Here is a 26,127-nt window from a genome sequence, read left to right on the forward strand (position 1 = left end):
AGCCCCCTCTGTGACAGCTCCTCAAGTACTGGAAAACAGCTATCATGTTATCCCTAATTCTTCTCTTTGATAGGTTAGACATACCTAGTTCCCTGCTCACAAATCCACCACTTGATTATCTTTTCAGGATTTTCCCAGGTATTGATGTAAAGCTGATCTGCCTATAGTTTTCTGATCTATGTTTTTCCCCTTTTTGTAGGTTGGAACCACATCAGCTCTTTTTCAGTCTTCTGATAGTTTCTCTGTGCTACAGAAGCTCTGAAAGATTTCATTCAGTCGTTCCAAGATCACATTTGCCAGCTCCTTCAGAATCCTTGGATATAAACCATTTGGTCCAGGTGATTTGTACTCATTCAGGGTGGATAATGTGCTCTTAGTAATTCCTTGCCTATTTTGACTTGCATACCTGTTCTATCTCCTTTGGTGCTGCTTTAAGAGGTTGGGCTATTTCTCCCTTTTTGGGTGAGAAAATCACTTTTGAGGGCTCTGAGTATTTCTGTTCCCTTCACATCATTGTATTCTACATAAACAATGAAAAATATTAAGTTTTTTAAAAAAGAAGTTTAACTTTTATACATCTATTACAGTACCATTATCTACAGTGTTTCAAAATTCCAAAGGAAGAATTTAGAATTTCAAATTGATAAAGGCTCAAATGGGGAAAAGAGAAAGTTCAAATGGCTATGTTCTAACCTAGATAAAAGAAAATCTATTCCAAATTCTTCTGCTGTGCCTCAGAGTTTCATGATTCTTATGGATAGCTTTAACTAATGTAGGACAAAAAGGAATAAGCAGATAAAGCCAATACTTCTCATCATACCTGTGTAATTGAGAAAAGTTTCATCTGACCCCTTTTCAAGCACACAAATATGTTTCTCATCCAGAAGTGGGAGGGAAAAGGTTAAACTATTGAATTTCTGATTGCCAAGTAGTTGTTAAATATGCAGTTGTTAAATAAATACGTTGGAGACACATGTTAAACTTCTGATATAGGCAATTTCTACATTAAGTTATTTACATTTCTTTTGCATATTCTATTCCTCATGGTTTTGCTTTTAAAGCAGTTGAAACATATTTCTGAAAAGATTTCTGTTTAAATAACAGAAATAGATTGTATATTACATATACTGGTACATATAAATTTACATATGTAAGATCATAATAAAATATGTAAAATGAACTTTCCAACTAAAGCCAAAATATTTTTATTTATTAAAATCCAGGGTACAGAAACAGTTTATGTATACTAATGTATACTTAGCATTTCTGTAGTATGTTCAAATATTCAAAGCACTGAATATATTTATCAGATTATATTCTTACAGTGGTAATGGAGTAGAAATAAGGAACTTGTAGTCCTTCCAATTTTGCTCAAAGTAAGCAACAGCCCCAGCCAGCTTGGCCATTTTCAAAAGAATGCTGGAAACTGTTTAACAAAAACCGCAGAGCTACAAATCCCCCTTTTGATACAAAGTAAATCAGTGTTATGTCTATGGAGATTCTCAAATATCCAGGTCATGGTTGTCCCAAAAGTGCTTTTTCCAAAAAGCAATTGGACTTTCTTGGGTTTGTTTTAAAAATATTACACTTCTCATCCAAGAAGCGTCTTCATTTCTAACTGACTGGTGGGGAATATTTATATAAATCTTTCCATTCCTCACCATTCAGGTAGAACTGAATAAGTTTCTCGGATGAAAAGCTTAATGTTTTTAAAGAAAAAAAGAAAAGAAAGTCCAGTTGCCTATTGGAAAAAGTACAGTACCTTTGGGATAAATCAGTTTTACTATCTCAGGATTGCAAGTAAGAAGACCAACCCCTAAAAGAATAGCAGAGATGAATTCTGAACCAGGAAGATCAGAGTGCTGTTCAATTTATTAGTTAATATAACAATAACTCTCTCTAAAATATATATGGTTTCCACTGGCCCGAGTAAAAGAACTAGATATGGACAAGTAGAAAAGCAAAAAAACTAGCCCTGCTGGTAACAAGGAAATCTGAGAACCAAGTGTTCCAGGACTATAAGAAAAAAATCTTCAATCTATTATTATATTTTGACTGAGACCAAACATACAAAATGGGTTTTCATGTAGAAGATGGGACAGAACTGTTCAGAGTTTTCCAAAAGGCAACAAACGAAACAGTAGTATAAATTATAACAAAGTAGCACCCTGTTATTAACACAGCTGCCTGCAATTACTGCAGGTTCGAATCTTACCAGGCTCAAGGTTGACTCAGCCTTCCATCCTTTCTAAGGTAGGTTAAATGAGGACCCAGTTTGTGGGGGCAATAAGCTGACTTTGTATAAATATACAAAAGTATGAAGGCTATTGCTTAACGCATTGTAAGCCGCCCTGAGTCTCCGGAGAAGGGCGGCATATAAATCAATTTTTTTTAAAAAAAGTAGATTGTGGCTGGATATCAAAAAAATATTATAGAAGTTAGGGTTGTTCAAGAATGGAAGAGACAACCTATGGAAGCAGTGACATTCTTTCATTAGAAGAAGCTACAGAAAGGAATGTCTGCACTGAACAGGTGACCTTAGATCTCAAAGTTCACTTCCAACCCAAAGCTGGAAGCAAGAGAGGAAAAATTGGGTTGTGGTCAAGGCAACAAAATTTGCATTCAGAATCTGAGGCCCCTCCTCCAACCACTAGAGTTTTCATTTTTTAGACTATATTTTTCTATCATATCTCTCTGAAAGGAACAAAATATCTGAAATTTTGCATGTGAATGTTACTAATACAGTTTGAACTGGCAAATAACAAAATGTAGTTTTCTATTTTATTTCTTACTGTTCATTAGTGAAATATGTTAAACAATTTTAGCTTCATTTTTGTATCTATACGTAGAAAACATATTGGAATATTTTTGGAATATATATATGCATGCTATTTTGGGGCCATGCAAAAATGAGTTTACATAAGAACCAGACTTCACACTTTAATCTTCGTACATATTCCAGCATGTTCCAATTGATAAAGATCTAGAAAAGTCTACTACTTCCCAAGATATTTTCATGCACTTTTATAGCACAAAAGTAACATCCATTTATAGAGTACCTTATCTGTGTAAACCAACTTACCCACTAGTTCCTGGTCTCTGAGCCTGAGAAAAACGCCAGTCTGTGTTAGGTTGTGCTTGCTGAAAAACAAACAAACATAAAGAGGAACAAATTTCTATTTTTCAATTTAAGCACAGCATCCTCATTATTACTACAGAATATTAAACATAAACTGTAACATATGGTTAGTTTATGCTTTGAAAGTTTGAATTATAAACAATATGCACAAGTATACAATGACATTTTCAAGCTATTTCCAAACAGGAATGCATGATTAAATAATCTGCTTAAAAATGTTTGCTTGTTTATTCAACAGCACTTCAATATCACCACAATCGGAAATATTCTGTAATCTACTAGAAAAATCATTCACAAAAATTGTACTGCATAAAAATATATAGATGAAATAAAACATGAAACAAACCTGAAAAAGCATAATTGAATATCACCAATAATGATTAGGGGAAGATTGATCCTGAAAGAGAATTGTTTCACTACACTTTTTCCAATAGAATGTGGATGGGTACAGAAAAAAAGAGCAGCGGGGGAAGGGGGGGAGATTCAATAGAAACTTGAAGTATGTAGAGGTAGTCCTCACTTACCAACTACAATTGGGACCCTCAGCTCCATCACTAAATGATATGGTTGTAAACTGAAACATCATATGACTGCACTTAACTAATGATGTTAGTTCATCAATTCCAGCTGCAGTCATTAAGCAAATTACTTCAGGTTAAGCATGATGTCATGTGATCACGACTTGTGACTTCCTGCCAGCTTCCCATTGACTTTGCTTGTCTGATGGAAAGGTCACAATCAATGTTGCAAATAACAATCACCAGACCCTGGGATATGGCAACCATCATGTTAGTTGCCAGGCCCCCGTATTGTGATCACATGACCATAGGGATTCTGTGACAGCCACAACTTCAAGGACTGGTCATAAGTCTTCTTTTTCAGCACCATTTTAACATCAAATGGTTGCTGAAGGAGTAGTTGCTAAGTAGGGACTACTTGTAATAATGCTCAACATACCCACCACATTATTAAAAGATATCCAATATATTAATCACAGAGTGAAACTTCTGAAAGTTTTGCCAAGATAACTTCAGGGATTTGCTTCAGCAGTCCTCAGGAGTCAACACAAAGACACAAAACAAAACTTAAATGGTTTTCTGAAAGCAGCAGAAGCATCTTTTTTCTGTCTCACTGAAAAAAGTCAGGCTTTTTTTCATGAAAGCCAGACACCAGTGCTTCTACAAGTTCTAAAACACCATTTCTAACCAATTCTAAGTGGGCACAGCCCTAATGGATATAGTTTTATTTGTCAGTTTTTGAAGAATTCCCTCTGATGCCATAACAATTAAGATCGTGTATATATTATTTCATACCACCACTACTTGGTGGCGCAGCAGACTAATGTACTGTTAAGTAACATCAGCTGCCTGCAATTACTGCAAGTTCAAATCTCACCAGGCTCAAGGTTGACTCAGCCTTCCATCCTTTCGAGGTAGGTAAAATGAGGACCCGGTTTCTGGGGGCAATAAGCTGACTTTGTATAAAAAAGAACACCCCTTAGGAGGGTCCCAAAAGCCCTACTAAGCAGGTATATACAAAAAGTATGAAGGCTATTGCTTAACGCATTGTAAGTCGCCCTGAGTCTCCGGAGAAGGGCGGCATATAAATCAAACCAATAAATAAATAAATAAATAAATGTAAAACTTCTTTTAAAGTTTTTTTTTTAAAGAAATGCCTATATAGCACTATATAGCCAATACATAAAATAATAAAACAACTTAAAGGCTACCTGGAATCTGTTCAGGAAAATAAAGTTCATAGAATTTGCAATTCTTTCTTTAAAGCAATAGCATGTAATTTGTAGACCTAAACCAAACTGTGGATTCCAGTTCTATAGCAGTGAAATTTGGCAGCAAATAACAATGTGACGTGGAGGTTTGTGTGGACTCATGGATGGTCATTTTAACAGTGAAAATGGCTACCCTAAAATAAGCAACCATCTTCCCCCGAGGATAAAACTGTTATCCCTGAATATGGGATAAAGTCTCATAAAGTAGATTCAGAAGGCAATTTTAAAGAAATAGACTCAAAAGCAAAAGGAAGATATTTGGCCTGTCTTGAGACCAGGTTCCTGAATTTCTTTGGATAAATAATTTTGTATGTTTGTATAATGAACAGTAAGCATTAAAATTTTGTAACAATGATTATTCTGAATACTGCTTAACAATCATATAGAGTTCTAGCAATGTGAGAAAGATGAGACAGCATTTTATGAAATCAGCAAAACTTTAGAAATCACAACCCCTTGCTAAAAATGAAGCATCAGGCATATTTGCAAATCTCCAACTGGAAGCAAGGAAATAAATACCTATCCCACAGTATTCTTTCAGGGAACCAACCAATAGACTGGGAAAGGGTCATTTAGGTCACTGCATTCCATTCAGTCCAGGAATCCAAATTAAAGCCTCCTTGAAAGATGGCTGCCTAGCCTCTAATATTGAACTGGACTTCTGGTTAGGAAGTTTTTCTAATATTCAGCAGGAAACAGTGTTCCTGAAACTTTTGTTTTGCACTCCCGAATAGGTTTTATAAAATGTTTTGCTTGTTTTAGTCTGAAATGAAGTTAAGGTAGTTAAATTTAGTTAACAGTTAAATCTGTCCAGTACTTTTCTCCCAACCATTTGCTGTACAGGTAACTGATAACTGAAGGAACTTTATCTCAATGTCATCTGCTAATTTTTATTCATCAATAAATTTACTACCTGTTCCTTATCTAAATTGACACTGAAGCCTTCTTGACACAGTAACAACACCAAGAACTTTCTATTAAAGGGCAAACAATCCATTGGATTATTTTAATACTTTTTTATTGTTAATTTTAATCAGTTTACTGAATTTTCTAGATTTGATTTCTGTTTTTAAACTTATTTAGCTGCACTAAGAATGCAGGTAGTCCTTGACTTACGATATTTGTTTAGTGACCATTCAAAGTTAAAATAGTGCTGAAAAAAATGATTTATGACTGGTCCTCATACTTATGACCATTGCAGCATCCCTGGGGTCACGTGATCACAATTTGGGCACTTGGCAACTGGCATGTACTTAAGATGGTTGCAGCATCCCAGGATCATGTGATTGCTACTTGCAACCTTCCCAGCCATCTTCCAACAAGTAAAGTCAATGGAACAAGTTGGGTTTGCCTAATGATCCTGTGATTTGCTTTACAAACACTGCAAAAAGGTAGTAAAGTTGGGTGTGAGTCACTTAACTACCACATCCCTTAGTAATAGAAATTCCTGCACCAAACGTGGTCATAAATCAAGGACTACCTGTAAAAGAATCAAAATAGCAGTTACCAAGACCAGGATCACTGACAAAACAAACTTCATTCTCTTTTAATACAGATGTCTCATTGAGGAGCAAAGGCAGTTGTCAATGTGGAGACAAATGGCAAAACAGGTTATTTATAAAAAGCATCCAAAATCACTTGCAAAAAACAGTACAAAACTATTCCCTATTCATGAAGATGATATCTTCAGGTGAAATAAAAGTTCATGGCAGAGTTTCTGTTAAATATAGACTGCAAATATTCATATATCCCTATAGATATATATTTATATAATGTTCCAGCATTGTCTTGGTGTATCTTACCGCATCAGAGGGGTTCTGCAAAGCACTGCCTGTATGTTCAAAGGCAAGAATGCTTTCTGCTGTAGTGGAATGACTGAAAGGTTTAACAAAAAAGAAATCTCCCTGCTCAGACATAGGGGAGAAACAAGACTTGTAGTTCTGAGCTCCAGCTCCACTCACTTCAAGGTATCTTATAAAGCCTTCTGGATTTGGATACCCACTGATATTTATGGTAGATTTTCGGTCTGTCCTCCTACTACACCAGCGTGATATGATCCAGTTCGGGATACAGAAGCCAGACTTGAAGCACCTGGCTCCTACAATAATCATCATTACACAAGACACTAGAGAGATAGCCACTAGAGAAATGATAAGATAAAGAGTTAAATTCTGAGCCCTGGCAGGTGACTTGGGGAGAAGGTCCAAGGATTTGGTAAAGTCCTGTGCAGCATTATCCTCTGAGGAGATTATTAGAATCAATGATGCTGAAAGAGATGGCACCCCATTGTCTTTCACTTCTACCACCAACCGGTGAGAAACCCCAGGTTCCCTCAGTGTCCGAGTGACACGGATCTCTCCTGAGTGGTCTTCTACTTTGAAAGTATTCACCTCATTTGTCTCATAGAGTAAATGGTACGAAACCCATGCATTATGGCCACTGTCAGCATCCACAGCCACTACTTTAGTCACCAGATATCCAGGTTCCACTGGGATTAGAAGTGACTGATGAAAGGCAGAACCTTTGGGAACTTCTGGGTGTACAATTACAGGTGCATTATCATTTTGATCCACTATGAACAGATGAAGAATGCTTGTGCTGCTTAGTGGTGGGAAACCTGAATCCTTCACCTCTACTGAAACTTGAAAGACTTTTTCTTGCTCATAATCTAGAACCCTGGAGGTGTAAATACTGCCATTCTCTTGATTGATGTGGAAATAGGTTGAGATAGGCAAGCCATGATTTCCGGTATCCACAATGGAATAAGATAGCTTGGAATTGACACCTACATCTGGATCACAGGCTGACACAGAAAAGACTAGAGTTCCAGGAGATGTATTTTCCTCCACATGGGCTGTGTAGGAAGGGATGGAGAAAGTGGGTGCATTGTCATTGATATCTGAAACTTGAATTAATATATTTTTCTCAGTTGACTTTTGAGGTATTCCAGAATCTGTTGCTTTAATTGTGATACTGTATCCAGCAGTCTTCTCTCGATCAAGTGGGCCATTAGTCACTAGTGAATAATGTCCTTTAAATGAAGACACCAATTTAAATGGCACATGTCTTGGAATCTCTAAGTGAACTTGCCCATTTTCCTCAGAATCATTGTCCTTTGCTTGAATAAGTGCAATGACTGTTCCTATGGGTGCATCTTCTTGTACTGAGCTAGAAAGAGTGGTCATCATAATCTCTGGACTGTTGTCATTAACATCAACAAGTTCTACTCTAATATTGCAATGACCTTCCATAGCAGGGGATCCCTTGTCTTTAATGTAGATGGCTATTTCATATGCATTGGCTTCTTCATAATCCAATAAAACTTTTGTCTTGATTTCCCCTGTTTGAGAGTCCAGACTAAATACATCAAGGAGTTTTAGCTGTACACTGCTACTGGATTTAAAGAAATATTCAACTTCTCCATTAGGTCCTTCATCTAAGTCAGTAACATTGAGTTTTGTTACAATAGTCCCCACCTGGATATTTTCCTCTAAATAAACCTTTGATACAGGTGGTTCACACACTGGGGGATTATCATTTGCATCAAGAACATGGACTGTAACCTGAACAGTGCCTGACTGAACAGGATTTCCACTATCTAGGGCAGTCAGGATTAAATGATGGGTAGCTGCTTTTTCCCTGTCCAGGAGCTTTTCCAATACAATTTCAGGTATTTTGACCCCATCTCCTCTGATATTGATACTCAAAGCAAAATGTTCATTTGGACTGAGCTCATAGGTTGCAATGGAATTGGAACCAGTGTCTTGATCTTCTGCAACTTCCAGCCGTAATCGGGTGCCTAGGTTGGCAACCTCAGTGATTTCTAAAGAAACAGTGTCCTTTGGGAATCGGGGGGCATTGTCATTCACATCCAGTATCTCCACCTCCACCCGGTTAAGTTGCAATGGATTCTCCAGCACCAACTGAAAAGGAAAAGAACACCTGGGGCTGGAGCTACACAGCATTTCCCGATCTAACCTCTCATTGACGAGTAACATGCCGTCTGCCAGGTTCACTTGGAAGTATTGGCGCATTCCCTCACTGACCAGCTGCAAGCGGCGAGCACGCAGAGTCCGCACATCCACTCCCAGATCCTTGGCAATATTCCCCACGTAAGAGCCTGGATCCTGGTCCTCTGGGATGGAGTAGTGAATCTGCATGGAGATGAGATCTGGCAGGGAAAACACTGAAGCTAAAAATAACAGCAGCTGCCATTGCAAATTCTGTCTGCTATCCATGCCTGGCTTGCTTCAGTCAAAAGGATTGCAGCTTCTGGCTGCTGCTGCTGCTGCTGCTTCTTGCCGGGGGTTGGGGGAGGTGGGTGGGTGCGTTTTTTTTTTTGGTTTTTTTTTGCTGCTTCTAGATACACTCTGTCCCTCCCACCTGGTGACTCTGGGATGACCCGAGAGGGCAGTGCAGCCCCCCAAAAAGGATGCTGCAGCTTGAGAGAGAAGGGAGAGGAGGGGGAATGGATTTTCAAGCAGCAGCAGCAGCAGCAACAGCAGCAGCAGCAACAGCTCCTCCTTGGCAAAATGGAAAACAGGAAAAAGAGCTCTGAAATGGATATTAGCAATCCCCTTCTCTGTGACAGCACTGAAGTCCCTTTCTCAAAATACATCCCCCCCAAAATACTTTGCCCATCTCCAGAGCCACCATGCTCCTCCTCCCCCTCTTTTTCCAGCACAGCAGAGCGAGCTGTCCCAAGGGTGCTGTTGGCCAAAAGAGCTTGCACAGACTGCCTGGCTGAAAAAGCTGAAATCAAAAGTGTACAAGAAAGGCAGAGAGAGTTGCTTAGAATATACATAATCTCAGAAAAAAGAAAGACAACCTCCCAGCCTTAATTCCCAATCTTCCCCAAAGCAATTGGAACAACATAGATGCCTAAGGAAGTGACTGAATGAGTGAGTAAAAAGCCTACAGTATATGAAGCCTGCTAGACAGACAATTCAGAAGGCTTCAGGGTGAGCTTGTGTAGGTTAACAGTATCTATGCAATAGCTTATTCATTGATTTCCCCACCCTTATCTCTTGTGCACAAGAGACCATAATATGTGTACAGAACCAAGGGCTTAAGCAGAAAATTCTCACCTTATGAAAGAAGCTGGCTTCAGTTAGATTGCTGCAAGAAGCTGCCCTAAGAGTCAAATTAGGTTTCATAAACACAAACTCGCTGATATCTGATACAGGAGAAAAGCAAGATCTGTATCCTCTGACTGGAGGTCCTGAAGTAGCTACCTGTACTCCAATCATGGCATCTCCAGGGCTCAGCTGATAATGATAATGTCCCGTCATGTGATCTGGGACATTTTCAAGCCCACTAGCTTTACCTCCACAGCATCCAAAGATAGTAGATGTTGCAAGAGAATCACGGTGAAGACATCTTGCTCCCAGGGCCACCAAAGCAATCAATATGATAGTAGAAATTGCTGCCAAACAGATAATAAGGTATAAAGTCAATGTGGGTGGTCTCTCACTTTTCACAGAATGTGCACTCAACCCTAGAAACACTTCAGAAGTGCTCTCTTCCAGGAATATGATCACAGTAACTGAGGTAGACATGGAAAGTTCTCCTGAATCTTTGACAACTATGATTAGTTCCTGGGTAGGATTGTCTAGGTCCTGTATTATTCGCAGAGTCCTCATTTCCCCACTGTGAAGACTTATGCTAAACAGACTAAGATCTGTGGCTTGTTTTAGATGATAAGAGAGCCAAGCATTTTGCCCAGAATCCAAGTCCACAGCAATAATTTTTGTGATTAAAGCTTTGGCCATAATAGATCGAGGAATCCTGAATTGTACAACTGAATCTTTCCCAGTAAAAGGAAACTGAACCTTTGGTGCATTGTCATTCTGATCTAGTAGATAAATGTGGACCATAACCCTGTTGCAGAGAGAAGGAGAACCTCCATCACAAGCTTCCACCTGAAACTGAAAATGATTGGTACACTCATAATCAAAAGAGCTCTCTGCAAAAACTTCCCCATTTGTTGGGTTAATGGAGATGAAAGAAGTGAGATCTTCAATCAGTTCTTGTCCTGGACTGGACAAAACAATGTAAGATAGCTGGGAATTCTGGTCTTTATCTGCATCTGTTGCAGAAACCTTAAGGAGAATCACTCCTGCTGGATTGTTCTCTTCTATGATGACTTCATAAAATGACCTGTCAAACTGAGGTGGATTATCATTAACATCTGCCAGAGTAATGGAGAAAGATGTCTGTTGCAAGAGAGATGGATTTCCTAAGTCAAAGGCACAGATAGTGATATTGTATTGAGAAGAGTTCTCACGATCCAGTTGCTCACCAATGAGCAAGGAATACTGGTGCTCAAAATCCTTCCGAAGTTTAAAAGGAAGATTTTTTGACAAATCACACTGGACTTTCCCTTGATCCCCAGAGTCTCTATCTTTGACATGTATCACAGCAACTACTGTGCCAGGAGGTGCATCTTCACTCATGGAACTGGAGAAAGATGTGAGAATGACTTCAGGGACATTATCATTGACATCTGTCACTTCTACAATAACACTGCAATGCTGTTCCATGGTAGGGGAACCCATGTCCTTAGCTTCCACTTCAATTTCATATATGCTGGCCTCTTCAAAATCAAGAGTCCCTTGAACACGGATTTCTCCTGTGATATTATCAATAGCAAATATTTTGCACAAAACTTCAGAGTTATGACTGCTGAGGGAATACCGTACCTGTCCATTAGACCCTTCATCAAAGTCGGTTGCATTCAGTTTAATCACCAGTGTCCCAGTAGGAGAGTTTTCTACCAAGCGGACATTGTAAGTGGGTTTGTCAAAAACTGGATGATTATCATTAGCATCCAGAACATGGACAGCAATCTGTACACTGCTAGATCTGGGGAATGTGCCCCCATCTTCAGCTGTCAGGATCAAATTGTGGATAGCCACACGCTCTCTGTCCAATGTTTTCTCCAGAACTAGTTCTGGGAATTTGGTGCCATCGGTGTGTGCCTTCACATTAAGGCTGAAGTTCTCATTGATGCTGAGGTGATAGGTTTGCAAAGTATTTGTTCCTATATCTGGATCCTGTGCATGTGGAATAGGGAAACGGGCACCCAGGGCAGCCAATTCATAGATCTGCAGAACAATTGTGCTACTTGAGAATTCAGGAGCATTGTCGTTGATATCCAGAATCTCCACTTCGATGCGATAGAACTCCACCGGGTTTTCAATAGCAAGTTTAAGATGCAAGAAACATCGCAGGTTCTGGCCACAAAGCTGTTCTCTGTCTATTCTGTCATTGATTATTATGATTCCAGTGTTCACATTCACAGAGAAATACTGGAAGTCGGAATCAGAAAGCACCTGCAGATTGGCAGCTGCAAGCTTTGTTACATCCATTCCTAAATCCTTAGCAAGATTTCCTACAAAGGCTCCCCGAGTAAGTTCCTCAGGGACAGAATAACGGATCTGTGCAAAACAGTCACTCAGAAACAGACAGAAAGCAAAGGTATGTAAGAATCCCAAACGCCAGGCAGTTTTTTCTGGTCTGAGCATCTTTCAGAAATCCACAGCAGGAAGGTCTAAAAATTGCAAAACAGGAGCTATTTATAGCACACAGTACAGCTTTAAAACCCTGAGAAACTCACCAGTTATCCCAACGAAATATGCATTATATGAAAGAAAGAGGGTCTATAGTCAGTATTTACCTCCCTCATTCATTGTTTTGGTTTGAGAGAGATTGTCACTGCTATGGAGGGAGTGGTACGCACGGCAAGTCTTCAGCATTAACCGCCTGTTCATTCGCTGAGACTGCTTTTCTATTTATCCAATCAGCAGAGCCTTTCCCAGGACAGCAACACAAGCACCAATCCATGTCTGAAAGCAGCTACTGTGTGAAAAAGGACCGCGTAACCTGGGTTTTTTTTTTTTTTTTAAACCTAGAGACATCAGGCAAAAAGACAGGCTGTGGAAAACATACTCAAACATCTTGCCCCATTTTGGCTTTGTTCTAGCTTATCTGACCACCAGAAGTATTAGCAGCATGCAAATATTTGTTCTAACAGCACAGCTGACTCCTCCTATATTATATACGCAGCAAAACAGTGAATTTCTCATCTTCTATCAGGAATGACAATTAATTAAGGCTAGCAATGGCTCCCTCCTTCCCCCATCCCAACTCACCCAGCTAATTATTTGTAGAATGCTGAATTAATGATACTTTTAGGATAAGATGTATTTTTTTCAGAAAATGCATATTCTATTTTTCTAATAATAAACCACTTGGCAGGTGGTAGAGCTTTGCAATTGTAAATATGTTAAAAATGAAAGAAAAATCTGATTTTGGCAGCATTTGAAAAATGATATATACAATTATTAAAATTTGAATTTTCTTCTTACTCTTGCCCAAATCAAACCACTGCTCCCCAGTTCCAGGTTCCTATCATAGGTACTTCCAACATATGTAAAGTCATGGGAGTCAATCCACAAAATTTGCCTCATCTCCAAAGTATCTATTTTAGAAAACACGTTCAGAGTTCCTGCACCATTTTGATAATAAGGTATGAATTAGCCCATGCTCAATCTTCCATTTATGAAGCTACAGACCTATAAGAATTTAGCTTTTGGTCTAAATGTCTATAGAGACTCTCAGTCATCCAGGTCATGGTTGTCCCAAAGGTGCTTTTTCAAAAAGATGTTTCCTATAAGATGTTTTGCTTCTCATCCAAGAAGCTTCTTCAGTTCTTCAGTTCTGAACTGAAGAAGCTTCTTGGATGAGAAGCAAAACATCTTAAAGGAAAAACAAAGTCCAGTAGCTTTTTGAAAAAGCACCTTTGGGTTAGCTCTTGGTCAAATTTCAATTACTGGAAATACCAGTTATGTTTGGGATGGGATCAGGACAAAACACAAAAAGTCACCTCACCTGCTTTGGATGGTTCAGCGTATTAATATGGGACAAAAAAGAATCAACTTTCCTTGTTAGGGTACTTGGCTGAGAATACACAGGCCTCATGAAGGTGAAATCACTTCTGTCTGACCCTGAAGAATGCCTTGATTTATGGGGATGGCTATGGGAATCTGCAGGCCTCAGGGTCACCTCCATGTATTCCAGGGTACCATTGGAGTTGAGTTGCAGTTTAGGACTGGAGTATTTGAAAAGATCCCTGATAGGATCATTGTTTATGGTGTAAGAAGAATCTTTGTCTTTTCTTTTCCAAAAGCATTTTGCAGACAAGACAATTAAAGTAATGAGAGAGACAATGCTAACCACCACCAGAGCTATAATCAGATACAGAGTCAGATCAGATTTTTCTTTGGGGTGATTTATGAACTCATGAGACTGTGAACTTTCCTCAGATGCTTTTTCCTCTAGTGAGACCAAGATTGTAACAGTAGTGGACAAAGATGGTTTTCCATGATCCTTAACAAGGACAAGGATTTTCTGTGGAAGAAGATCTGTTTCTTGGAAGCTTCGAATAATCCATATTTCCCCAGTGTATGGTGCCACTCGAAACAGGGAGGCATTCGTAGATTGGGGGAGTAAGGAATAGGACAGCCAGGCATTATGACCAGAATCTACATCTACTGCTGTGACTTTTGTGATGACATAACCTACTGGTGCCAACAGAGGGATTCTCTGGAGTGCTGACAATTGCTGGCCAGTCACTGGATACAAAACAACAGGAGCATTATCATTCTGATCCAATATGAAGAGATGAACACTAACACTGGAGCTTAGTATCGGTGTCCCAGCATCCTGCACAGTAACAAGAATTTGCAACACTTGAAGCATTTCATAATCAAAAGAATGCTGAGCATATATATTCCCGTTATCTGGGTTGATATAAATAAAGGAAGAAATGAGGGCATCTTGGACCTGATTTCCAGCCACTGAGTAAGTGAGCCGGGAATTATCACCCTCATCAGGATCAGAGGCAGATACAGTACACAACAGAGAGCCAGGTGGATTGTTCTCTTTCAAGAAGGAGTTGTAGAAATGCTGAGAGAAGGATGGTGTGTTATCATTGACATCTGAAATGTTCAGCAAGACAGTCAAATCTCTAGTTAAAGGTGGAATTCCTGAGTCTTGGGCAGTGAGCTTTATAGTATATTGAGAGACTGTTTCTCTATCCAGCTTTTCATGTGTAATTAAGGAAAAATGATTTTCAAACGATTTAATTTTAAAGGGTAGGTTCGTTGGTATTTGCAAGCTTACTTTTCCATTGACACCCAAATCTTGATCTCGCACACTGAAAAGCCCCACCACTGTTTCTAAAGGTGTATTTTCTGGCACTGGATTTACCAAGGAGGTAAGCAGAATATCTGGGAAATGGTCATTTTCATCTTCAACTTCTATTTGGATAACACAGTGGCCTTCCATCTGTGGTATGCCCTTGTCTCTGGCTCTTATGTGAAGTTCATAAAATTGGGATTCTTCAAAATCCACAACTCCTTGAATATAGATCTCACCTGTATGGGGATCTAAACCAAACAATGTCTGGATGGAATCTGATGTGTGGATTCCAAAAGAATACTGTATTTCCCCATTAGAACCTGCATCAGGATCAGTTGCATTGAGTTTAAAAATTAAAGAACCTACGGGAATGTTTTCCAAGAAATGTATCTTATACACAGGCAGATCAAATGTCGGCTCATTATCGTTATTGTCAAGGACCACAATGGTGAGCTGACTTGTTCCTGACAGGACAGGGTCCCCTCCATCATAGGCAGTCAAAATCAGCTGATGTTCTGATTGCTCTTCTCTATCCAAAGGCTGGTCTAGCACCAGTTCAGGTAAAAGCTTGCCATCCTTCACATTCTTTATATCAAGTATGAAATGAGGATTGGGACTGAGCTGGTAGGCACTGATTGCATTGGTCCCAACATCTGTATCATGTGCACTCTCGAGTGGGAGCCGTGATCCTGTAGCAGCAGATTCTGCTACCCTCAATACAAGCCAGGGAGTGATGAAATTGGGTGAATTATCATTCAAATCCAGAATCTCTACCTCCAGGTGAAAGAGTTCCAAGGGATTTTCAATTACTACTTGCACAGGCAGGATGCACAGTGAGCTTGCTCCACAGAGAGTCTCTCGATCTATCTTTTCATTCACTATCAGAGCACTACTGTCCAAGTTAATTGCAAAGTACCTCTTACTTTCCTCAGAGCCCAGCCAAAGCCTACGACTTGAAAGATCTGCCAGTGTTAAGCCCAGGTCATGTGCCACCTCTCCCACCATGGTCCCCAGCTTCGATTCCTCCACAACAGAATAGTGGATCTGTCCTGTAATCAACACCCAGCTGAATAATAAAAATAAGCCCAGTACTTGCCATTTGCAAGAGAGTTGCCAGGACAATTGTGGCTTCATCTCAGAAAGTCTTCTTGTAATTTCCCATTTATCAAGAGATTTTTCAAGACCTGGATGAGTTCTGTTGATAAAATCCCTCTGTATTCCTTTCCAAATGAATATAAGTAGCTTTTGATCTTGCTCAGCTGCAACAACGTTAGTCAGAAAGGTGAGGGGGTGGATTAAGGGAGGGAAACTGAATTACAGCCATGACGGAGGAAGAAAGTCAAGGCGGAAAGACTAGATCCCTTCCTTCCATCAGAAATCTGATCAGCAGCTGAATAGAGGATATTTCCATATAGTCTTTACCACTGACAGTTCCACCTACACCCTTACAGTAGCAGCAACAAGCAGAGTTGAGATAGCACCCAATAAAGCAGGCTGGTTCGTCACTGGTTTTGGCAGCTATGTTTAGCAGCTCAGATTCTTGTTCTCAAGGAAACAGCACATCCGGCAAGCATGAACAGTACAAATTTTCATTGTTTACATTCTCTAGATTGTTCCATTGCATCTGAACAAATAAGAAAGTCTCTTTATCCAGAATGACAATATTCCAAAGTGATCTGTTTTCCATTTGTATGAAAAGATAGTACAAGGAGGAAAAGACCCGGGAGGAGGGATGGAAATAATGATTTTTTAAGGGGAACTGGGAGGAAGACCAAGGGGTTTGGGGGGACAAACCCACTAAGGTCAGAGCCGAGCCCGGCACAGGGGGACGGCCTGGAGGGTGTGAGTTGAGGGATTGGGGAGGGGCTGGAGGACCATCCGGAAGAGGAATTTTCCATCAGCATGGTGAATGGGAGGGGCAGTTATGGCGGGAGTAGGGGACCATATCATGTGCAGGGGGTGCGCACTCGCTGTTTGAGAGCAATTGCGCACCCCGGTCCCCAAGACTCCACTCAGATACTAGGTGGCTTAGATACTCAGGACCTGGGCCTCCGGCTGATGTTATGCAATGCCAGGTCCGTGGTTAATAAGGCCCCCCTCATTCATGATCTTATACAGGAGGGGGGAGTGGACCTGGCAGCTATTACTGAGACCTGGTTGGGCCCGGAGGGAGGGGTCCCCCTGGTTGAGATGTGCCCACTGGGCTTCAGAGCATTTCATCAGCCGAGGGCACAGGGGAGAGGCGGGGGTGGTGGCGGTTATTATTAAAGAAGATCTTGGTTCGAGGGAAACCACTGTGCCACAGATTGCCAGATGTGAAACCCTCTTTGTGAGATGGAGTCATGGGGTTCAGATGGGCCTGTTGCTCACGTACCTGGCTCCCTGCCACGTGGCAACGGCCCTGCCCCAGCTACTCAACGTGATAGCCACGGTGGCAGTTGATACACCCAGGCTTACGGTCATGGGTGATTTCAACCTGCCATCCGTTGGTGAGACGTCTGAGATGGCACGGGAGTTCATGGCTTCCAAGACGGCCATGGACCGGACCCAGTTAGTTCATGGCCCCACTCACAGGGGGGGTCACACTCTGGACTTGAATTTCGTCTCTGGCCAGTGGTTGAGTGGCCTTGTTATAGGGGATATAGACATGGAACCCTTGTCATGGTCTGACCACTCGCTCCTTCGCCTAGATCTTCAAACCGCTATACCCTGCCACAGGGAGGCAGAGCCTACAAGATGGGTCCGCCCCAGGCGCCTGATGGATTCTGATAGATTCCAGACGGAGCTTGGGCCATTTCCTGAGGTTCTAGCTCAGGACTCGGTCGGGGACCTGGTGGCGGCCTGGGATTGGGCCGCTAGCGGAGCCTTAGATAGAGTCGTGCCTTTGCGGCCTCTGACCCGGTCCCGATCCCTCGCGGCTCCTTGGTTTACTGAGGAGCTGAGGGAGATGAAGCGCCAGAAAAGATGCCTGGAGAGTGGTTGGAGGGCCAGTCGCACCGAATCTGACCGAACACCGGCAGGATTTGGACTCTGACTGGGTAGATCCGGGCAGGATGACGAGGAATAGTCTTGAGAATGTTATCTGGGAAGAGTTTGACTCTGTGACTCCGGATGACGTGGACAGGATTTTGGGGAGACTTAATGCGACGACATGTTTACTGGACCCGTGTCCCTCCTGGTTAGTACTGGCTTCCCGGGAGGTCTCACGAGGCTGGCTCCAGGGAATTATCAATGCTTCGTTGAGTGAGGGTCACTTCCCCGCTACCTTGAAAGAGGCGGTGGTGAGGCCTCTCTTCAAGAAGCCCTCCCTGGATCCGGCAGTATTGGCTAACTATCGTCCTGTCTCCAACCTTCACTTTGTGGCGAAGGTTGTTGAGAGTGTGGTCGCACGACAGTTCCCACAATTCCTGGAGGAAACGTCCTATCTAGACCCGTTCCAGTCGGGTTTCAGGCCTGGGCACAGCACGGAAACGGCATTGGTCGCGTTGGTTGATGATCTCTGGAGGGCTCGGGACAGGGGTTGCTCCTCTGTTCTGGTCCTATTAGATCTCTCAACGGCTTTTGATACCATCGACCATGGTTTCATGCTGCACCGGTTGGAAGAGTTGGGGCTGGGGGGCACCGTGTTATGGTGATTCTCCTCCTTTCTCTCAGACCGGTCGCAGTTCGTGTTGGCAGGGGGGCAGAGGTTGACCTCGAGGCCTCTCATCTGTGGAGTGCCACAAGGGTCGGTCCTCTCGCCCCTTCTGTTCAACATTTATGTGAAGCCGCTGGGCGAGATCATCTGTGGCTTTGGGGTGAGATACCACCAGTACGCTGATGACACCCAGCTGTACATCTCCACCCCAGGCCACCCCAGCGATGCCCTTGAAGTGATGGCCCAGTGCCTGGAGGCTGTACGGATCTGGATGGGGAGGAACAAGCTCAAGCTCAACCCTTCCAAGACTGAGTGGCTGTGGTTCCTGGCATCCCGATATAGTCAGCTGACTCCATCGCTGACTATCGGGGGCGAGTCTTTGGCCCCCGTTGAGAGGGCGTGCAATCTGGGAGTCCTCCTGGATATGCAGCTGTCCTTGGAGGAACATCTGACGGCTGTTGCCAGGGAGACCTTTTGTCAGGTTCGCCTGATTCGCCAGTTGCGCCCCTTTCTTGATCGAGATTCCGTGTGCACAGTCACTCATGCCCTTGTCACCTCTCGCCTGGACTACTGCAACGCTCTCTACATGGGGCTCCCCTTGAGGAGCACCCGGAGGCTCCAACTGGTCCAGAATGCGGCCACGCGGGTAATTACGGGAGCTGCATGCCGCTCCCGCATAACACCGCTCCTGCGTGAGCTGCACTGGCTCCCAGTGGTCTTCTGGGTGTGCTTCAAGGTGTTGGTTACCACCTTTAAAGCGCTCCATGGCATAGGACCTAGTTATCTCCGAGACCACCTTCTGCCACCGACGACCTCCCATCGACCCTTGCGCTCCCATAGAGAGAGCCTCCTCGGGGTGCCATCAGCCAAGCAATGCAGGCTGGTGACCCCCAGGGGGAGGGCCTTCTCTGTGGGGGCACCTACCCTCTGGAATCAGCTGCCCCCAGAGATAAGGAGAATCCAAGACCTCCGTGCCTTCCGCCGTTCCCTTAAAACTTTCCTTTTCCAACAAGCTGGGCTGGCCTAACAATGCCTTTTAAATGATTTTAAATTTGTATGTTTCTTAAATTTTTGGCCAAATTGAGATATTTCCTTTTAATTTGTTCTTAATGTTTATATTATGTGTTTTTATCTGGTTGTACACCGCCCTGAGTTCCCAGGAAGAAGGGCGGTATATAAATTCGAAGTAAAGTAAAGTAAAGTAAAGTAAAGTAAAGTAAAGTAAAGTAAAGTAAAGTAAAGTAAAGTAAAGTAAAGTAAAGTAAATAAAGGTTGTAAAATGGAGCAAAAGTCACTTAACAAATGTCTCACTTAGCAAGATAAATTTTGGGCTCAGATGTTGTTGTAAGTTGAGGACTATCTGTACCTATGTTCCCATTAGTTAAAAGCATTACTTCTTATCAAATCTTTGAGTCTCACATATATTTTTAGACTTATTTTAAAATATTTTAAAGAGCTATTTAACACAAAACTCTCCTCCAAAGTATTTTTAATTCATAAGATGTCCACTTTAATATGAAACCTGTTTCACATGGCTTTAGTCATCATTTTCAACATTAAGACATCCAAATCAAAACCACTACTATCCAAAGAAAAACATTTCACATCACATTTAATTTGTCTCTTGGGGAAGGCAGCTAGCTGGAAGAGTACCTATTGCTAATATCCCCTAGTGACTGACTTCACACACCTGACGTTTCTCCCTTCTGAAGAGTGAGTCATGTCAGACTTTAGGAGACTATACGAAAAAATACTTCTACTTTTTTCATAGTTTTATTAATGTATAATATAACATACAAAAAGAATACAAAAACAAATATTAGGTAAATTAGGAAAGGAAAAAGGGAAGTGGATAGTGGGGGAAAGCAAGGGAAAAAGAAAAAAAATAAGGCATTGATTTTCAACTCCTTTGGTGCAGTAAAATCTATCCTCAACTTTTTGCTTTTTCATAATAATAGAAACTAGCCATTTTTATAACTACATGGAAAAATACTTCTAATGAAAACTGAAGGAAATTAATCTTTTGCTCTATGGAGTGAAAACATCAATGTTTTCCCACTTAAATGGAATTCTTTTCTTTCAGGTATTGACCCAAGGCATATCAGATGTCTTATTTTCAATCTTTAAATCACTTCAAGATTAAATATATATAAAGAAAAACATAGAAGGTGCTGAGATTGCTGGCAGAATGGAATAGCAATAACACTTAGACTTATATACCATTTTGTAGTGCTTTACAGCCCTATCTAAGCAGTTTACAGAATCAGCATATTGCCCCCAACAATCCGGGTCCTCATTTTACCGACCTCAGAAGGATGGAAGGCTGTCAACCTTGAGCCGGTCAGAATCGAACTCCTAGAGTGAGCAGTGAATTAGCCTGCAGTACTGCATTCTAACTACTGTGCCACCACGGCTCCTAGCCCATCCTATTCATTGTGGACATAATTGCCATGCTGATATTTGAGATTAGATATCAAAATGGTTCTGGCTGATTTAAGTGAGATTTAGGATAAGGCCATCTTATTCCAAAATAGTCTGTCTGATCTGACTTTCTCTTGGGAAGGTTGAAATTTTGAAAATGCTTAGGATGTGTCTTGTTACAGTTTATAAGAAATTCATGCATTCTGTTACTCTGGTGACCAAGGAAACTCCTTGTTCTGAGAAAAGTATGGTTTCTTGGCTTGATGCCCATTTTGAGTTAATAATGTATCTTGAAACTAGAAGTGAATCTATTGAATTTAGTCACTGAACATTCATTGTAGATGAATTTTAGTCACTGAACACACATCATAAATGGTTCCATTCTCCATGGTATAAACATAGAAGGAAATGGACATTCCATTATACATTTGACCAAAGAGTAAAAGCTGTGAAGTTTGAACAATACCAGGATTAAACAAATGCAAATAAAGAAAATATTAACATTCTCTCAGCACTTTTCTTAGTCAAAAGTTGTGATATAGGCTGTGAGAAATAGGATAAATTATTATTGAGATCAGAGTGATTACACAGATAATGCTCTGAATTGAAAAACTCAAATCTGTAATCGTTTATTATAACATATTGTGAAAGGGATTTTTTTTCTCCAAAATCTTCCTTACTAACCCTGAGGATCATTTCTGTGGTACAAAGAAGAACACTATTGGTATAATAGTAAACAAGTGAACCTAATCAGTAATACCTAATCAGTTATGATGGAATCTGGAGCTGAAGTGAGGGGTGGAGTTAAAAGATTGGCTAGTCTGGAATTGCTGAAAGGGAGGAAGCAGCGGAAAACAGTAGGGTTGCCAAGTCTGCTTCCAAAAAATAGCAGACAAGTGGGGGGGGGGTGTTAAGTAGTAAACAATTTTTTAAAAAATTTACAATTAAATTATATATTTTCTTACAAACATTTTAACACGTATTAAAATAATCACTTCAAAACTTTACTTAAAATTCAAAACATCAAATAATAATATGTAAAATATTAAATTACATTTTACTTTGCTGTCGTGTGTATTTTTTATTTGACTGTGCAGCTTTGATCAATTCTTTGTGTTTAAGGAATAATTCTTTAATTTCAGTACAATGTTGAGAAATATTAAAAAATATACAAAGTTCACTTCGAACTGATGGTACAAGCAGTCGGTTACGTTCGTCAGTCCACAAATTTCCCATGACGCTGAAAATTCGTTCAATGTTTGCATTTGATACTGGAATTGATGCACAATACTGGAACAGTTTCAGTAAACTCGGAGCTGGCTCTTTCTTGAAAAAGTACGTCCACTTATCAAGGGATGAATCGCCCTGCAGATGAACATAAACTTCTTCTAAGGCAGAAATTTCATCGAAGAGAGTGTTGGGTGGAAGTTCTTCTCGCCATGGTGATAATAACCAGATGTTCGTCATTTCTTCTAAAGTTGGAGGATTATTGAGATCAATCAGATTGAAACAACTTAGCATCTCATATTCTGAATCGGTGAAATTATACCACTTTTCTAGGTACGCAATGGCTCTTTGATACATGTTGATGGCTTCTTTCTTGAACTTTTGCATGGCATTCTCAGGCAAATGTTTTTTACGTAAGGCAAATAAAACTTTCATTCCAAAAAACTGCTCATCGTATTTTTTTTGCAAAGAATCACGCAGCTTACACATGATAATGTGGAGATCACATGCAAGAATTTTCTTGCTTTCCAGCTTCAGTAGGGTGTCTTGCATTATTGACATGAAGAAGTGCGTGAAATATAAATACAATTCTGAAATTGTTGGTTCATCATCCTTTGCGAGTTCATTTTCCTCCGAAATAAGGTTCCAGATAACCTTATGGCACTCATCAGATCCAAGAGAAATAAAATATGATTTTAGAGGTATCCAGTTTAAAAGAAGTCTTTCGACCACTTTAAACAAACTTAACCAACGTGTTGGAACATGGCGCAAAACTTCATGGAATTCTGACTCGCAAAACTCAAAAAATGATTTCAACTCTTCTCGTTTCTTCGCAGAATTCGAAAATTCAGCAAAAACCTTCAGCACTACATTTTCGATATTAAAAGATAACTGCTTTAATGCATTTTTTGCGCTGTTGTGTAAAATGTGATTATTGCAATGAGCATTCGATCTTTGTCTCATTCTAACTTATGAAAAAAAAGACAAAACACGATTCTATCCTTATTCTCTTAGACTGTACAGCTTTAGATTACGTACCATTTCATCATAAAGCTTTTGAATAAAAAAAAATGTCCACTATTTTGTGAAAAAAATAGTGAACATAATGTGAAAAAAAGTGGACTGTCCGCTCAAATAGTGGACACCTGGCAACCTTAGAAAGCAGACTCTCTTTAAACTCTGAAGTTCTTACCGTATTTTCCGGCGTATAAGACGACTTTTTAACACATGAAAATCTTCTCAAAAGTCGGGGGTCGTCTTATACGCTGGGTGTAGTTCTCCTGTAACCAGGCAGACCAGCCCGAAAGGCTCTGACGAGCCTTAAATGGCTCTGGCGATCCCAGCTCTGGCGATCCCAGCTCTGACGATCCCAGCTGAGTTCCCTGCAACTCAGCTGGGATCGCCAGAAACCACGTAAAAGGGAAAAAGTTTTCCCCCTCCAGCTTGCTTACCTCAGCTGCTAGTCGCAACGCTTGCCTTGCTTTGCTTGCCTGAATCTATTCAGGCAACAAGCAACTCCCTGCCTGCAATCAAGCAAGGAGTTAGTTGTGGACTTCAACTCCCAGAATTCCTCAGCCAGCAAAGCAAACCTGGCTGAGGAATTCTGGGAGTTGAAGTCTACAAGTCTTAAAGTTGCCAAGGTTGGAGACCCCTGTTCTATTGGGTAAGTTTTTTTTCCCCTTTGGGAGCTTTAAAAAAAATAGTCAATTGGGGTTTTTTTAGTTGTTCTTTTTTAGACCTAGCCATTTAAAGTTTAGGAAGTTTTAAATTTAGCTTTCATATAAAAATAAAAATAAAATAAAATAAAACAATATTTGTGCAGCTTTCTGAGATTTAGTGTGTTTCTGTAGTGTTTCACTCCAACTACACAAACACACAAAATCTCACAAAGCTGTATGTGGAATTTTGTGTGTGTAAAGTGTGAAAGTTGGTTTTTTGGACTTTTTGTGGCTGTGTGAGGTTCCTGCTTGTTGCAGGGGCCATTTTGGGTCTAGCACAGCTGCTTTTACATTGTGGGTGAGCCAGTTGTGTTGTGTTGTGTGTGTTTAGAGTGTGAAAGTTTTTTGGGGGGGCTTTTTGTGGCTGTGTGAGGTTCCTGCTTGTTACAGGGGCCATTTTGGGTCTAGCACAGCTGCTTTTACATTGTAGGTGAGCCAGTTGATGTTTTTTAATTTTTATTTGGTGTGCATTGGAAGAGGGGCAGTCTTATATGGCGAGTATAGCCCAAACCCTATATTTTAACAGGAAAAGTTGGGGTCGTCTTATACGCCCAGTCGTCTTATACGCCGGAAAATATGGTATCTAGATGTTCTCTAGTGAGTGCAATGAATCTGATCAGATTCTTGTTAATAGGCAAGTATCAATAAACATACCATTCTGATCAACTGCTTGTGTAGTTCTGATTCCTTGTGCCTGACATTAGTAATCATTAAGAATTTTCAGGGTTGTGCTTATGGAAGCTGTTCCTTGTTCATTGGTCTTCTTGTGAATTTTGAAAAATGTCACTTTCATCACCTTTTGAATTATTTATCTCCAAATTCATAATCACAGCTGCAAATTCTCTGGTTGTTCTGTGAAGTATGAATGTTAAAGGAATACAGGTAGTTCTTAACTTATAACCACAATTTGAACCAGAATTTCTGTCCTAAGTTGTTGCAGTCATCGGTCAAGTCAGACCTGCTCTTAGAACAATTTTTATGGTGGTTGTTAAGCAAATCCAGTTTCTTCAATGGGGGTATTTTGCCAGAAATTGCCAAAAATGCCACAAACTGTGATCACATGACTACAGTATGTTGCAAGGTTGTAAATGTAGGCTAGTTGCCAAGCGCCCAAATTGTGATAATAGGGCTGGAGGGTGTGTGTGTAGTAGAATGTAGGTTATAGTGGTGGGCCATGATGATCTTTAATCAGTGATTAAAGATGCTGAGCTTGTCATCTGGAAAGCTGGCAGCTCAGGCTGGAGACACAAGCTCTACACAATGGGGTGAGCTCTCGTTATTTGCCCCAGCTCCTGCCAGCAGTTCGAAAGCATGCAAGTGCGAGTAGATTAATAGGTGCCACCTCTGTGGGAAGGTAACAATGTTCCATGCTTTTTGGTATATAGTTATGCTGGCCACGTGACCACAGAAATGTCTTCAGTTAACACTGGGAGCCAAGAAACGGAGATGAGCACCGCTCCCTAGAGTCGGACACAGCAGGGGAAACCTTTTCCTTTACCTTTTGTAGGTTGTAAGTCAGTTTTTCCAAAGCCACTGTAACTTTGAACTTCTGTCAAATGAACAAGTCAAGGACTACCTGTAGGTCACTTTCCAATGTACTAATAAAAGAGAATATTTGTAGCACAGATTTGAAGTGACGGGTCCTTGGTGCTCTCTGAACTTGGTTGTTTCTTGCAAATATTTAATTACCCAAACTAGGTAACATCATCAGTACTAGTCAGTCAGTGCTAGCGCTGATGTTACCTAGTTTGGGTAATGAAACGTCTGCAAGAAAACAACCAATCTCAGAGGAATATCAAGGACCCCTTATTTTCCAATATGGACCCTAAATCTTCTACATGTAACAATCACTCAGACACTTTCCAGCTTTATATGTTGACTGACTAAAGATGAAATATCATTGGAATCTATAGTCCATCGTGTAACATTAGCACTTCCAAATTTAGTAGGAATTCCTTCACCTAGCATTGTAAGACCAAGAATTGAAGCTGCT

At 40.8% G+C, this 26,127-nt stretch overlaps 1 protein-coding gene across 1 annotated transcript in view; it reads right to left on the minus strand.

Annotated features, from left to right (window-relative positions):
• Positions 1 to 26,127, minus strand: part of LOC117660100 (uncharacterized) — a 239,425-nt gene that overhangs the window by 19,088 nt on the left and 194,210 nt on the right. Inside the window, exon 4 of the mRNA XM_087890717.1 lies at positions 3,083 to 3,141. Within this exon, the coding sequence (XP_087746843.1) occupies positions 3,083 to 3,141 (59 nt within the window). The remainder of the gene's footprint in view (positions 1 to 3,082; positions 3,142 to 26,127) is intronic.

The sequence above is a fragment of the Pantherophis guttatus genome, chromosome 3 (assembly GCF_059756535.1).
Source record: "Pantherophis guttatus breed Tessera chromosome 3, ASM5975653v1, whole genome shotgun sequence".
Lineage (NCBI taxonomy): Eukaryota > Metazoa > Chordata > Lepidosauria > Squamata > Colubridae > Pantherophis > Pantherophis guttatus.